Source organism: Labrus bergylta, chromosome 11 (genome assembly GCF_963930695.1).
Source record: "Labrus bergylta chromosome 11, fLabBer1.1, whole genome shotgun sequence".
NCBI lineage: Eukaryota > Metazoa > Chordata > Actinopteri > Labriformes > Labridae > Labrus > Labrus bergylta.
In genome coordinates, this window is record NC_089205.1 from 1,363,751 (window position 1) to 1,376,662 (window position 12,912).

Here is a 12,912-nt window from a genome sequence, read left to right on the forward strand (position 1 = left end):
TAACCCTCCAGTTCTCTACCCAAGTCCCTGCAGACTGAGCAACTGTGCTATATTGTCTCAGTTAATTAATTAAGTGATGGACAGTTGGTAAGGAGTCAGACTATTTAAAAAAAATAAATAAATAATTGAATAAGATAGAGCATATTTTCCATCTTATCTGGGTAAAAGTACGACAGTAAATCAAATATCATCAAACTCTACACCCATCTTAAATGTATTTCTTAGAAACCAAAACTTTCTAACATAAATCCGGTGAAATAAAACATGAGACCGCTTCCTTCTGTCTGGTTGGCTGAAGACATGGTTACGTCATGAAACTTCCGTATTACGTTGCAATGTCGCTAGGAGTGATGGGTAGTGAAGTAAAAAGGCAACATGTACTTCCAGCAACGTCCACAGAACAACTTCCGTAAGAACTACATTACCCAGGATTCACAAGTCCTCACGTAGAGTTGACGTGTAGTTTGTTGGTGTTCTGAAAACTTCCCTTCTGCTTCACTCAGTTGTGAAACCGGACATCATTTAGCCCAGTATCAGATACATTTTAGGAGTTGATTGGTTTCGGAACCTGGTCTGATAATGTCCGGAGAAATATCCATGATTGGTAAGTTGACAGCCATCTTTCTTTTCTCTCGGTGCCGCCGTGATGCTCACACATGAACTAAATGGACTGGTCCACCTGTCATTGCCGTGCTACAGGTTCGGTGATTCTGGCCTTGTTCCTGGCTGGGTATCTGGGCCAGCAGTATTTACCACCCCCAAAACCGAAAGTGATCGGCCTGGACCTCGGGACCACTTTCTGTTCTGTCGGGGTCTTCCTGCCGGGCAGCGGGGAGGTAGAGATCATCAGAGACCAGGAGGGACGGAAGAGCATCCCGAGCGCCGTCTCTTTCACCACCACAGAGGTGCTGGTGGGACACGAAGCCGTGGACCTGGCGAACTGCAACCCACAGAACACCATCTATGACGCCAAGAGGTTCATAGGAAAAGCATTTGAGTCTGAGGTCCTGAAGGAGGAGAGTGCTCGCTATCCATTTAAGGTGGGTCATCCCGGGACAAGAACACAACATGTGTATTTAAAACGTGTGTATCTGTTGTGGGGGCATTTGAAAAACACAGGTTGACCCATGAGCTGTGGTTCCCAGCATTGTTTCTTTAGACCCAACCAGCAATCAGTACAAATATTTAATTCTACAATTCACTTAGCAGGAGCTTTTATCCAAATCAGAGAGTAAGTACAACACAAGCAAGGATCTAGAAAAAAGGGAACAATGTCAGTAAGAGCAAACGATCAGCTTTGAATCTGATTGGACACACAGATGCTGACAGGAAGTGACCAGAGGCAAAGCACAACATTGATGGCAGTTCTTGAGAGCTCTAATCAGTATAGAAACCATCTTATAAGTCGTCATTATCAAACAAAAACCATCGTCATTACCATCATCATCATCATCAATAATATGGAGACCATCATCATTAAGTTAGTAGGTATTCATGAAAGAGCTGGCTCTTTAGCTTTTTCTTAAAGGTGCAGAGGGACTCTGCAGATCACATGGAGTTTGGAAGTTCATTCCACCACCGGGGGGCGACAGAGGAGAAGAGTCTATTCCTTTCATTGGCAGAGCGTAGAGGGTGGGAGGGAGTGTAGACCTGGATCAGAGAGTTAAAGTAAGGAGGAGACGTTTTTGTCTCTGTTTTGTAAGCGAGCAGCGATTTAAAGCATCACATTTTGATCCATTCATTTTCTCACAGTGGAGTCATTGATTAACTTCACGTAGCTCCTCTTGAAATAAACAACAATACATATTTAGATGCCCTCTTTGCTTTTATTCATGTTAACATTCCCTCCTCACTGTTTCCTGTCTCTCTCCCAGGTGATGAACAACAATGGAAGTGCAGAGTTTGAGATCTTCACCAACCACACCTTCACTGTAACACCAGAGTTCATTGGCTCCAGGCTGCTCCTGAAGATGAAAAAGATGGCAGAGAGGCAGCTCAATGTGCCCATCCAAAAAGCTGTTATCTCTGTGCCTGCAGAGTTTGACGAGAGACAAAGGAACTACACGGTCAGGGCTGCCAACCTCGCTGGTCAGTTTTCTTGTTACTTCATTACTGTTGTGTTAGTGCTAAACAATGAACAAGGAAATAAAGCAGAACTAGCAACAACTTAAATAATACAGTATAAGAAAATATTACAATATATAAAATAGAATTTAAAAATGTAAAATATAAAAAATAAAAAATAAAAAACACAAATGGACTATGAGAAAACATCTTAGTGTGTGTAACTACTCACAGAGTGCATGTAAGGAAGATACATTTTTAAAGTCCAGTGGACATTAATGTAACACAAACAGTTCAGCATTCACATTACTCTGATGTTTTACTGACTGTGGGGCTGATGAGACTATAGGGATTAATAAAGTATATCTTCTTCTTGTAGGTCATTTGACAAAGCAGAGTGTAAAATCTCCCTGCGGTGGTCTTTGTTTCTTCCTCTGTATGTCACTAGGAAGGTCATTGTGGGGTTTAGTACCATTACATCTTAGACCAGTGGTACTCAGCATCGTTAAACTTGAGCCATCGAACCACATTGACCAAAAAATATTTCCGTAAGAGCCACAATCAAAAAACCTCTTTCTTTCCTAAAACATGTGTGGGAAACACAGTGACATGATTTGCAAATAATAACTTCTGCTGACAATGTTTTCCTTTTTTTAATAATTCCTTTTTTCTTCAAGTAGGATCTAAAAGATCCACAACTAGTCCTGAATGAGCCACGTGTGGCTCAAGAGCCTCAGGTTGAGTATCACTGTGAAAGACAAAGCAAAGATAAAAGCTAAAGCCTTTGCAACTAAACTTTATTGTATTATTGGCTCAGTGGTTGAGATGGTCACCTCAACACGAGGTTTGATCCCCATCTCCTGCAGTTTTTTCTTTTTTTAAAATTCTTATTGGTGTGCATTAGTCTCTCAATGATTTTCTAAACTACTTTTTCGTCAATAACTTTTCTGTACTCTTGTAAAGCACTTTGAACTGCAATTTAATTTGTCTGAAAGGTACTTTATAAATAAAGTTTGATTGAAATGTTGAAATGTCCTCGGGCAAAAACACTAAACCCCAAATTGCTCCTGCTGCTGTGTCATCAGTGTGTAAATGTGTATGAATAATAACTCACTGCATTAGAATCATACCTCTCAGTCCAGGTCATTGAACATCTCTCCTGTTTGTCCTGCAGGTCTGGAGATCCTGCGTGTGATCAATGAGCCCACAGCAGCAGCGATGGCCTACGGCCTGCACAAGGTGGACGTGTTCAACGTGCTGGTGGTCGACCTCGGGGGAGGGACCCTGGATGTTTCTCTGCTCAACAAACAGGGAGGCATGTTTCTCACCAGAGCCATGGCAGGTAATGTCTCTCTGTCTTCACTAGTAATGGACCCCCCCCCCCACCCCCTCCTTGAAGGTCAAGTTAGTAAAAAATAAAAAAACATTTAGATTTATTTTTGGGCTTTTTGTGCCTTTATTGTAGAGATAGGATAGTGGATAGAGTCTGAAATCAGGGAAAGAATTAAGGATTTTAAGGATACCTTTGTGATAGAAAAGGACACATAAAGATTCCTTCAAGCGTTTGTGTCGGCGTCCGTCTGCCCTAACCTTAAGTGGACTTTTTTTTTTTCTTGCAGGCAACAACAAGCTGGGAGGTCAAGACTTCAGCCAGAGGTTGCTCCAATACACCACAGAGCAAGTCCAGCAGGACTTTGGTGTCCCACTGACCCTGAAAGAGGACCTTCACCGTCTGAGACAGGCTGTGGAAGCAGCCAAGCTGAACCTCACCCTCCAGCACAGCACCACCATCAGGCTGCCCCTGCACTTCCACAGCTCTGAGTCGTCTGAGGGATCTGCTCCTGCTCCGGTTCTCTTCCAGTCTGTGATCACTCGCAAGCTGTTCGAAGACCTCAATGAGGATCTTTTCCAGAAAATCCTGGCTCCTATTAAGACCGTGTTGACTGAGGGCCACCTGGAGAAGCAGGAAGTAGATGAGATTGTTCTGGTTGGAGGGTCCACCAGGATACCCCGAATCAGACGGCTGATCAGCGAGTTCTTTGGGAAGGAGCCTAACACATCAGTAGACCCTGACCTGGCTGTGGTTACAGGGGTGGCCATTCAGGCTGGCATCATGGGGGGCTCCTGGCCTCTACAAGTCAGCGCTATAGAAATCCCCAACAGACACCTGCGCAAGACGAACTTCAGCTAATCTGTACTCAGTTATTTATTCCAAAAAAAGGGAGGCCACAGAGACTGACTGTTTCATACTCATCATTTAAAACCCAAGGTACTTCTGTTGTTGAAGCATTGTTGTGTGTGTGTGTGTCGGGAGATTGAAGCAAAACAACATGTGACTGTTTTGCATGTGTGTGTGTTAACTGAAACCATCTGTAGAAGAGAACAAACCAGTTTTAGAAGTAAAAGCTGATCATGCTGCACACGAGGCTTCAGCAGGAAAGAACACGAGACACTGGTGGAAAGGGAAGTAGACCCCTCTCTCATGTACCTACTGACACATGGTAAATGGACTTCAGCTTGTGGACATCGGACATGTGGCTGCAGGAGCTGGGAATCGAACCCCCTGACCTTCCGGTTTAAGAGACCACCGACTCTACCAAACTGAGCCACAGCTGCTGAGGCTTTATTTCTGAAGCTTGTTCATGGTAGATCCTTTAATGATGTTCAAATCAGGGAACAGACATTCCTTCAAAGTACTCAACGACTTGCCATTGCAGCCTCATCTATTTATTTATTTATTTGTTCCCATTTAATCTGTGTGTGTGTGTGACAGAGAAAGTGAGAGTGTTTTAGTGCAGGTCTTTTGCAGGCTTTTTATGAATTTTGACACATCCTCATCAGGGGTTAACATAACTCATTTAAAAAAAAGATTCAATGTAATACCGACTACTCGCCTCATGAGGTTTGAAGGGTGAGGTGCATTTTGTGAAAGCCTTACTGTTCATGCTGTACTGTAATAATTCAGTCTATAAAAAAAAATACAGATTGTATTATTTATGAATGAATGATGAATCATGCTCAGTGTTGCACTTTGAGAATTTCCATGTTGGCCAACTTGACTTTTTCTGACAATACTGCATATTGTATTTAAATGTTGCTGACTGAAACCTTTTTTACGTCACATCAAAGTGAAGTATAACAACCTGCTTGTGCTGCTATAGGTAGAGAAGGTCAACTCTGGAAGTGTCACAGTAGGACCAAAGCATTGCTTACTGGTTGTTCTGGTGCCTTGTGTGTTAGCGTCAGATTTGTAGAATGTTTGATGGACACTTTGTTAGTGGTCGGGTGCCTAACATGTAATAGAACTGTAAAATAAGTGTGTATTCCTGCCTGTTTGCTGGTTTACAGAACGTCATATTGGGCACCCAGAATGAAAGTAGATTTACTTGGAAAACATAAAATACTCAACTTTATAGTTCTATAAAGTAGTCGATACAGTAACAACAACTGAAGCTGCCTGCATTCCTTTTGAGAAGTATCTCAACTTTTTGAGTGCCAAATGAAAATGTTTATTACATGTCCTTTTACACTCAGACTTCTGAATTTGTCAACATCTTGTTAAGATTCAAATTCAGTCTGCCGTCGAGATCATTATTGAGTTTTTCTATTTGAACACACTGAAACTCAAGAGACCTCAAAAAAAAAACTGTTTCGATTTTTTCAGTCAATTAAAATGTCATTCCTCATCTTGTTCACTGTTGCTTTATTTAAGACCAGTTATACGAGATCTGTTTCTGTGCGTCACGCATATCTGGATGTTTCACAAAGTACATCACATGCTGAATACATTTAGCTCCTCCAGCTGTTAGGACTGTCTGTGGTCACATCATCAGCTCAGTGATTATTATCGTCCTATTTTAAAATGTATGGTTAAAGGTGCACTACGGAGTTTTGGTTGTGAAATTTGAAAGTTGAAGTGAAACAATTTTATACTATACTTTCAGAACTAAATAGGGATTTACATTTCATGATTTCACATTCTATTATTTTACAAAATTAAGACTGAAGACGAAGTATGAGATGAAGATTCCTTTTAATGTTTTCATGAAGACACCGATTCACCTCGTCATCTCTTTGCCTCTTGCCCTTGTTTGGACGAGCGGGAAAGTGTGGTTTGGCCTTGGTGTGGATTAAATGCTGCATCATGTTGGCCGTGCTGTTTATGCAGTTCCCTGTCTTATTGCAATATTTTCACAGTTTTTGTCTTGTCTGTTATCCTCTCACCTCTTTCATTTTCTTTCTTGGGCAATTTCATAATCTAGCTAAAAAGCTACCAGGAGAGTTAAAGTCTTTATATGTGATTTTTCACACTTAAATATAATAGAAATCAAGCATCTCCTCTGAAAATAACTCTGTGAGTCATGACTGTCTACAATGGATGTAACACCCGAGTCCCACTGTCTGTGATGATGAGTTTTCAGAGTCCTATCTTCAGTTTGTTTACATCGTCAGGACAGCCGGCTGACTCCTCCCCTCGTGTATAAAAGTTGTTTAATTGAAGGACTAGAGAAAAGAAGAATAACATACTGTACTCACTACTTAACTGTGTTTCTAGATCACACTCATTTCAGGTAAATTTACATGCAGTGTGAAGATACAAGCATAATAAAGATCACTAGCATTAGCATGCTAACACAACAATGCCCTTCAAGAAACAAATCACTTCAAGAAAACTCCAGTATTAGAAGATTGTTTTAATGTTTACTTCTGAGGCACAGTAATACCGTAAGAAAAGAAAAACACAAAAGGCCGACAAAAGTCAATTCCTTGAACCTGTGCTGCCTGTAGTGATACCTGTAGCGTCCCTTCAATAAGCTAAGAGCTTTTTTTCACATTTAGCACCCACTTCAGTTACCTTACAGCATTCAGTTTTACACCAGCAACCAGCTAGTAGATGCATTGTGTATGTTAACACTAATCAACCACAGACTTTAACTGCAGCTCAGAGGCCTACCAGGCAGTTCAATGACTTCCATCTTGACCTTACTATTGCTATAACTCTCACATTGTTGAAATGTTATTCACCCAGCATAGAACTGCACACAAGGTTAAAAATATATATACCAGCCATACACACACAATACATTATACACATCTTTAAAAAAAGACAAACAACAACACATTCACATTTACAATGAAGAGACGGCACACAAGTCCATCCCCCAAACCATTTTAACAAGTTCTTCTGGTTGCACTGGGAGCACAGCTCGCGCACACTTTTACTTGATATGATCGTTACTGTTACACGGCCAAAAGTCGGGAAAAGGGGAAATTCAACCTCTATCAAAATAGTAAATTATCTTACATGCACCATGTGAATATTTCACTAGGAGTAGAAGGCAGGGCTTTTGTAAACTAATCGTTTGCCTTTTGAAGTTTTCTCTTTAAATATAAATACTTATATCATTACTTTTGTGAACAACAGCGCAGCTGAGTGTCGACAGAAGGCGAGAGCATGATGAGCCGTTAGTGTACTAGTTTCATTCAGCCATAAATAAAGAGCCTTTTTAAAAAGACATTAATATCATGTAAATTGGCTAAAACCAACCAAGGTACTGCTTTGGAGAATCAGCGCAAAATAATCTGAAAACACATCTTTAAAAGAAGTAGGCATTGGTAACTTATAGAGCCTCTCAGACTTTAGATGTGAGAGAGGAGGCCACAGATTTGGCGAGTCCTACTCATAAAAGTGCATTTATTCCCGTGTATGTTGCAGCATATCCGACAAGCAAAACATAAAACTATTTACAGCATGTACAGGATGTAACTGCCGTGGTTTGTTTTCCGCATCAGATACAGCAATCTGTCAGTTAATGAGTAGGAGGACAGAGGAGGACAGACCTCGCTCTGATGTGAAAACAAAGCGTTCTTGTCATCTCCGTCTCTCACAGCAGATTCACAAAGGTCAGTCCCAATCACTGGTTTATGCCCTGATTGGTGTAGTAGTCGTAGCCGTTGTCTGCATACAGCTCTTCAGCACTTCCAACACCATTCCCCACCTCTGGAGGGCACCAAAGGATAAGAAGAAAATCAGTGTACAGTATGGTGGCATTGCACTATCATCATATTTATAGCACAACCGTTGGAAAAAATAAAAACATACATCAGCACTGGTGAAAGAGATTACAAAATGTAACAAATAGAAGTACATGAGAGAGAAACTGAATGGAAATGGAAACTATGTAGAACCTTTAACAGTTGGCAGTGATTCGACTTACCTTTGCCCCCCAGCACTAGAGGCTGTCAAGACAGATTGGGGCGTCTATAAGCTCCCCTACACATGATGTTGTCTCCAGCAGGAGAGTTATGGGGGAGGTTTGGTGCATGAAGGGATGATGGATGGATGAGGGGGAGAAGGGCATAGTACACAGAGGAGTGGCAGGCAATGAGAGATGCAATGGATGCATGAAATGTAAGTCACACTGGTGGTAGCTTGGACAGGAGGTGCTGTACATCACAAAGGCTGCTACTGAGGTTGACCTTCAACAGGGGAAAGAGAAAGAGGAGGAAGAACATTCACAGACACTCAGAGGATCATGCTGGGATGCAGTAAACATGCTGGCTGGGTACCTGGAACTCACAAAAAGCTAAAATCTCTGTTTTTTAAATCAGCCATTAAAATGTAAATTATAAAGAGATAAGTTTGTTTATGAGTTCAGGAGCCCAAAACACATGAGAACAAGAATGCAACAAAACATCCAAGAGTAAAACACATTCTGCCTCTTCTCGGTTTGAGTGTCTTACCAGAGAAAATGAGTTTCTCCTTCATCACGTTGAGGTCTCTGCTGGACCTCCTGACTGCGGCACTCAGCATGATCTGTTCAGGGTTGTAGCTGCGCATACCGCTCATGCGATACCTGTGGGGTCACATGTTTGATTAGACATCTTTGCTAGACAGTGATTATGTAACTTCATACTGCTGCCTCTGCTCTAAATACACATGTCCTCTGAAGTCCTAGAATTGTTTTTATGGCTGATAAATTCTCTATTAAAAATGTCTTGTTGGTAATTACTTCTTCACTAATTGCCTAACGAAGTATTTCCAACATATATGATTTGCATTTCAGCAAATATCAATTTCGCATTGATGCTAAAATTCTGTGGAACAAATAGAACAAAGCATTTCACTCCATTGAGGGACTTTAGTTGTGTGTTCATTTAATTAACATTTGTTGGTAGCTCACAAACCCCCTCCCTGGACTGAGCTGTGATGTCAGAGGAATCTATTTCCTGTATGTGAAAACAGCGTCCTTGCTTTAATGAGAACAGCTTTTGATTTCACTTAAATTAACTTGAGACCATTAGTCACAGTGACTTGTGACTAATGCAGAGAGGCATTAAGAAACAGAAATGCAAACAAGCAAGCTTTTACTTCATCAGCATCAGTAAAGCCAATCTTAAGGCACTTCTCCTGATTAATGCAGTACAGTAGCTCCATTTGGACATCTAGTCGTTAGCATTAATGCGGTCAGAGATTTTAAATCTACATGTCGACTTAATGCTGAGAATTTGTTGTGTGCTATGTGGGCTGAAAGCATTCACTTTATTAGACTAGCATGGGCAGAGACCCTCCCTCTAGAGGGAAGTGACAGCATCGCAGTATGTTTCAGGTGAATGCCTACAAAGTGAGGCAGAGAGAGAAAAAAGACAGAAAGAAGGTGGAGAGGAATCTGATGTCATAACAAAGAGAGTATGAAAAATAAAGAATAAGAATTACACAAAGATGGAGGAGACAAAAGACTTTGATGAATAAAAGCATGATGGATAAAGAAAATAGTCAAAGACAAAAGAGGGTGAAAACTGAGAAGACTTTGGGCCCCGAGAGGTGACCCAGTTACCTGATCATGTGATAGCTGAGAGAAGTTGCCAGAATGCAGCAGAGGAGGAGAAGAGCATGCGAATCAGGCAGAGGAGAGAGGGTGAGGAAGAGGCAGAGGGACAAAAAAAGGACAAAAGAAGGCAGGAGACAAGAGAGGTCAGTTTAGAAGCCAGCAGAAGCTACAGAGCCGAGGCAGGACTGTAACAGAGACAACAGGAGGCAGGTCCATCTCTCTTTAGAATGTGTCACACAAACAGACAAAATCACACTCTCCAGCTAAGGAGAAGTCATAAAGGAGGGGAGTGAAGCTAAAATAACATCTCCTCTGTCACGTCCAGATGAAATACATCATAAAACAATAAAAAACACAAGTATAGGTAATGAAATAATGAAGATTTCTTTACATCTCTTTGATGTTCATTATTAGCAAATAATTAAAAAACAATAACAGCACGAGGAGCTGCATTAATATGTATGAGCTGGCTTTGTAGTTATGTACACAGAGGTGTCTTCTGAATAAAGGGAGAGGCATTAAACTCAAGAGAAAGGCGTTTGTAATTTAGCAGTAAAAGATATGTTAAAATATGTGTTAAAATGTGTGTTTGGGTTTGAGAGAGAGGAACAGGAAAGATGTTTCCTTTTCTATTCAAATACAAAGTGATCATACTTACTTCTGGAAAATGAATATTCCTACAACAACAGCAAAAGAGATGAGGTCAGCAGACACCCACATCAGGCAGTATTCATCTGGTCTCTGAAAACACACACACAGAAACACACCAACAGTTACAGTAGGTTCAAACTTTTCACCATCAACGGGGCAATGTAATAGTCCACCACTAGGTGGAGCAACATGTCAATATTCATGTTTTGAGCCACAAAATCAAAGCTGTCTTAAAAAAATAATTCTGAAAATCAGCTCACACCTTTGGAATAAACTGAATAAAAATATATTGTAATGTTATTTTCACATGGGATGCAGGTACTGAACAGTTCTTTTAGATAAGCAGTAGTGTGTGTGCAGCTGACAGGATATGTTGTTTAACACAATCCTTAATATACTCATGTAAAACAACACAAAAACAAAAAAAACATTTCACAAACTAATCCGATGCCTTGAGGATTAATATTCACTTCCACTGGGATAAACAACACCCGATGGCAGATTTGACTTGACTTAGCTCCACAGTTCTAACAGACAGTATTACAGATGCCCCAACAGCCTAAACTCTCCCTGAACCACAGCAGGGGGCCTGGGCATCATCCACATGTTGTCATGCAGAGTTCCCATATGTTGGCACAGACGGCGAGAGCAGGCTTGCACACTGAACAGAAGAGGCGAGAGGAACGATAACAGAGAGGCACAGTGTTGGGGATAACTGTATTAAGAGGTTTCAAGATATGCCTGAACTGGAAATCAGAATCAGAATCAGGGTTTATTGCCAAGTACATTTACACATACAAAGAATTTGACTTGGTGTATTGGTGCTAAACAATTAACAAGGAAATAAAGCAGAACTAGCAACAACTTAAATAATACAGAATAAGAAGATATTACAATATATAAAATAGAATTTAAAAATATAAAATATAAAAAACACAAAATGTACAAAAGGTGCAATGTAGGAGCTGTGTTGAGCACGTGTTATACACTACAGGATGTGCTGCAGATATGATGACTGTCTTTTTTATTGTGCTTAGACATCATATAAGTGTTGACAAATGAAGAGGAGAGCTTGCTTGGAGCAGGAAATAAAGTGACAAGATGAACTCTGTTGAAAGCAAGGCTCTATTGTTGATATTAGCTAATCTAGTTAAGTCAAACAGAGGAGACCGGCTGACATCTAATATCATCTACACTGACCTGCAGCCAATTTAGGTCTTTAACACTTGCTTTTTGAAATCTTGTTACTAAAATGATCTTCTCCAGGCTTGAAGAAAGAGTGGCTACTGGATGATTGTAGTAAGAGACAATGTGCTTGATAATTAAGTAAAATCTGAAAAGAAGCAAAGAACATAAATCTGTCCGGCATGTGATGGATGCTTACCATGAGCCAGACGGGGTAAGGCACCTTATTAAGGATCTGTGGTGCCTCTGAGGAGACTGCAGACACCCCGCTGCACCAGAGCACCGAGTAGAGCCAGGGCTCGTTGACAGTGTAAAGAGTGAGGCTGACATTGCTCTGGGAGAAGTCTCTGAAAGTAATCACACACATTCAGCCAGTCTTCAAATAAAACATCTAGATGAGAAGTAATATATCAACTTTGTGAGTGTTATTGTCCTGACCTGATTTCCTGTGTGCTGGCCTGGTTGTATCTGAGCAGCAGCCTGCTGATGCCAGACTGATCTAGACTCTTAGGACTCAGCTTCTCCAGTGAGGTCTGGATCAGACCAGGGGCCAGCTGTTTCACCATCGCTCTGCCTTCATTTGGAGTCCACATCACCTACAAACAGCACAAAACATAGAACTACAATTACACTTATCTCATTAGAAGTGTGTGAGATTTACATTTCGACAGAGACAGGATCTGAACGTTTTTTTATTTAAAGGCTTTATATGTGATTTTTTTGATCCAGTAGATGTCGCCCTTGAGCACCAGCATGAAACCAAAACAACTCACACTGCATTGTTGTGTTAGCATGCTAATGCTAGCGATCTTTATTATGCTTGTATCTTCACACTGCATGTAAATTTACCTGAAATGAGCGTGATCTAGAAACACAGTTAAGCAGTGAGTACAGTATGTTATTCTTCTTTTCTCTAGTCCCTCAATTAAACAACTTTTATATGTGAGGGGAGGAGTCAGCTGGCCGTCCCGGCGATGTAAACAAAGTGAAGCTAGGACTCTGAAAACTCTGAAAACATCACAGACAGTGGGACTCGGGTGTTACACCCATTGTAGACATTCATGACTCACAGAGTTATTTTCAGAGGATATACTTGATTTATATTACATTAAAGTGTGAAAAATCACATATAAAGACTTTAAACAGAGAAAGAGAAACTATAAAAATGAACATCATTATT

At 40.7% G+C, this 12,912-nt stretch overlaps 2 protein-coding genes across 6 annotated transcripts in view; one reads left to right on the top strand and one right to left on the bottom strand.

The window, feature by feature from the left end:
• The first annotated feature begins 425 nt into the window (after positions 1 to 425).
• Positions 426 to 5,750, top strand: hspa13 (heat shock protein 70 family, member 13). The gene is made up of 5 exons (XM_020644614.3): positions 426 to 604; positions 700 to 1,040; positions 1,875 to 2,088; positions 3,239 to 3,406; positions 3,684 to 5,750. Exons 1-5 carry the CDS (start codon positions 580 to 582, stop codon positions 4,253 to 4,255), a joined length of 1,320 nt encoding a protein of 439 aa, XP_020500270.1. The 5' UTR covers positions 426 to 579; the 3' UTR covers positions 4,256 to 5,750.
• A 988-nt stretch (positions 5,751 to 6,738) lies between these two features.
• gdpd5b (glycerophosphodiester phosphodiesterase domain containing 5b) overlaps positions 6,739 to 12,912 on the bottom strand; it is a 44,426-nt gene continuing 38,252 nt past the window's right edge. For 2 of the 5 annotated variants that reach the window (XM_029279460.2, XM_020644589.3), the window contains 6 exons: positions 12,171 to 12,328; positions 11,932 to 12,079; positions 10,555 to 10,637; positions 9,903 to 9,917; positions 8,809 to 8,921; positions 6,739 to 8,065 (listed from right to left, as the gene is read on the bottom strand). In XM_029279460.2, coding sequence (XP_029135293.1) covers positions 7,980 to 8,065; positions 8,809 to 8,921; positions 9,903 to 9,917; positions 10,555 to 10,637; positions 11,932 to 12,079; positions 12,171 to 12,328 — 603 coding nt within the window. In that variant the 3' untranslated portion in view covers positions 6,739 to 7,979. Of the gene's footprint in view, positions 8,066 to 8,282; positions 8,545 to 8,808; positions 8,922 to 9,902; positions 9,918 to 10,554; positions 10,638 to 11,931; positions 12,080 to 12,170; positions 12,329 to 12,912 lie in introns of all 5 variants that reach the window. The other 3 variants (XR_002278308.3, XR_010667131.1, XM_020644590.3) reach the window with 3 other exon arrangements.

Bases quoted from the DNA above. Each gene is read 5' to 3' on its own strand.
- hspa13 (XM_020644614.3), top strand. From the start codon at position 580: ATGTCCGGAGAAATATCCATGATTG. The intron at 605-699 runs GTAAGTTGACAG...GCCGTGCTACAG, and splicing joins CGGAGAAATATCCATGATTG to GTTCGGTGATTCTGGCCTTG. The intron at 3,407-3,683 runs GTAATGTCTCTC...TTTTTCTTGCAG, and splicing joins TCTCACCAGAGCCATGGCAG to GCAACAACAAGCTGGGAGGT.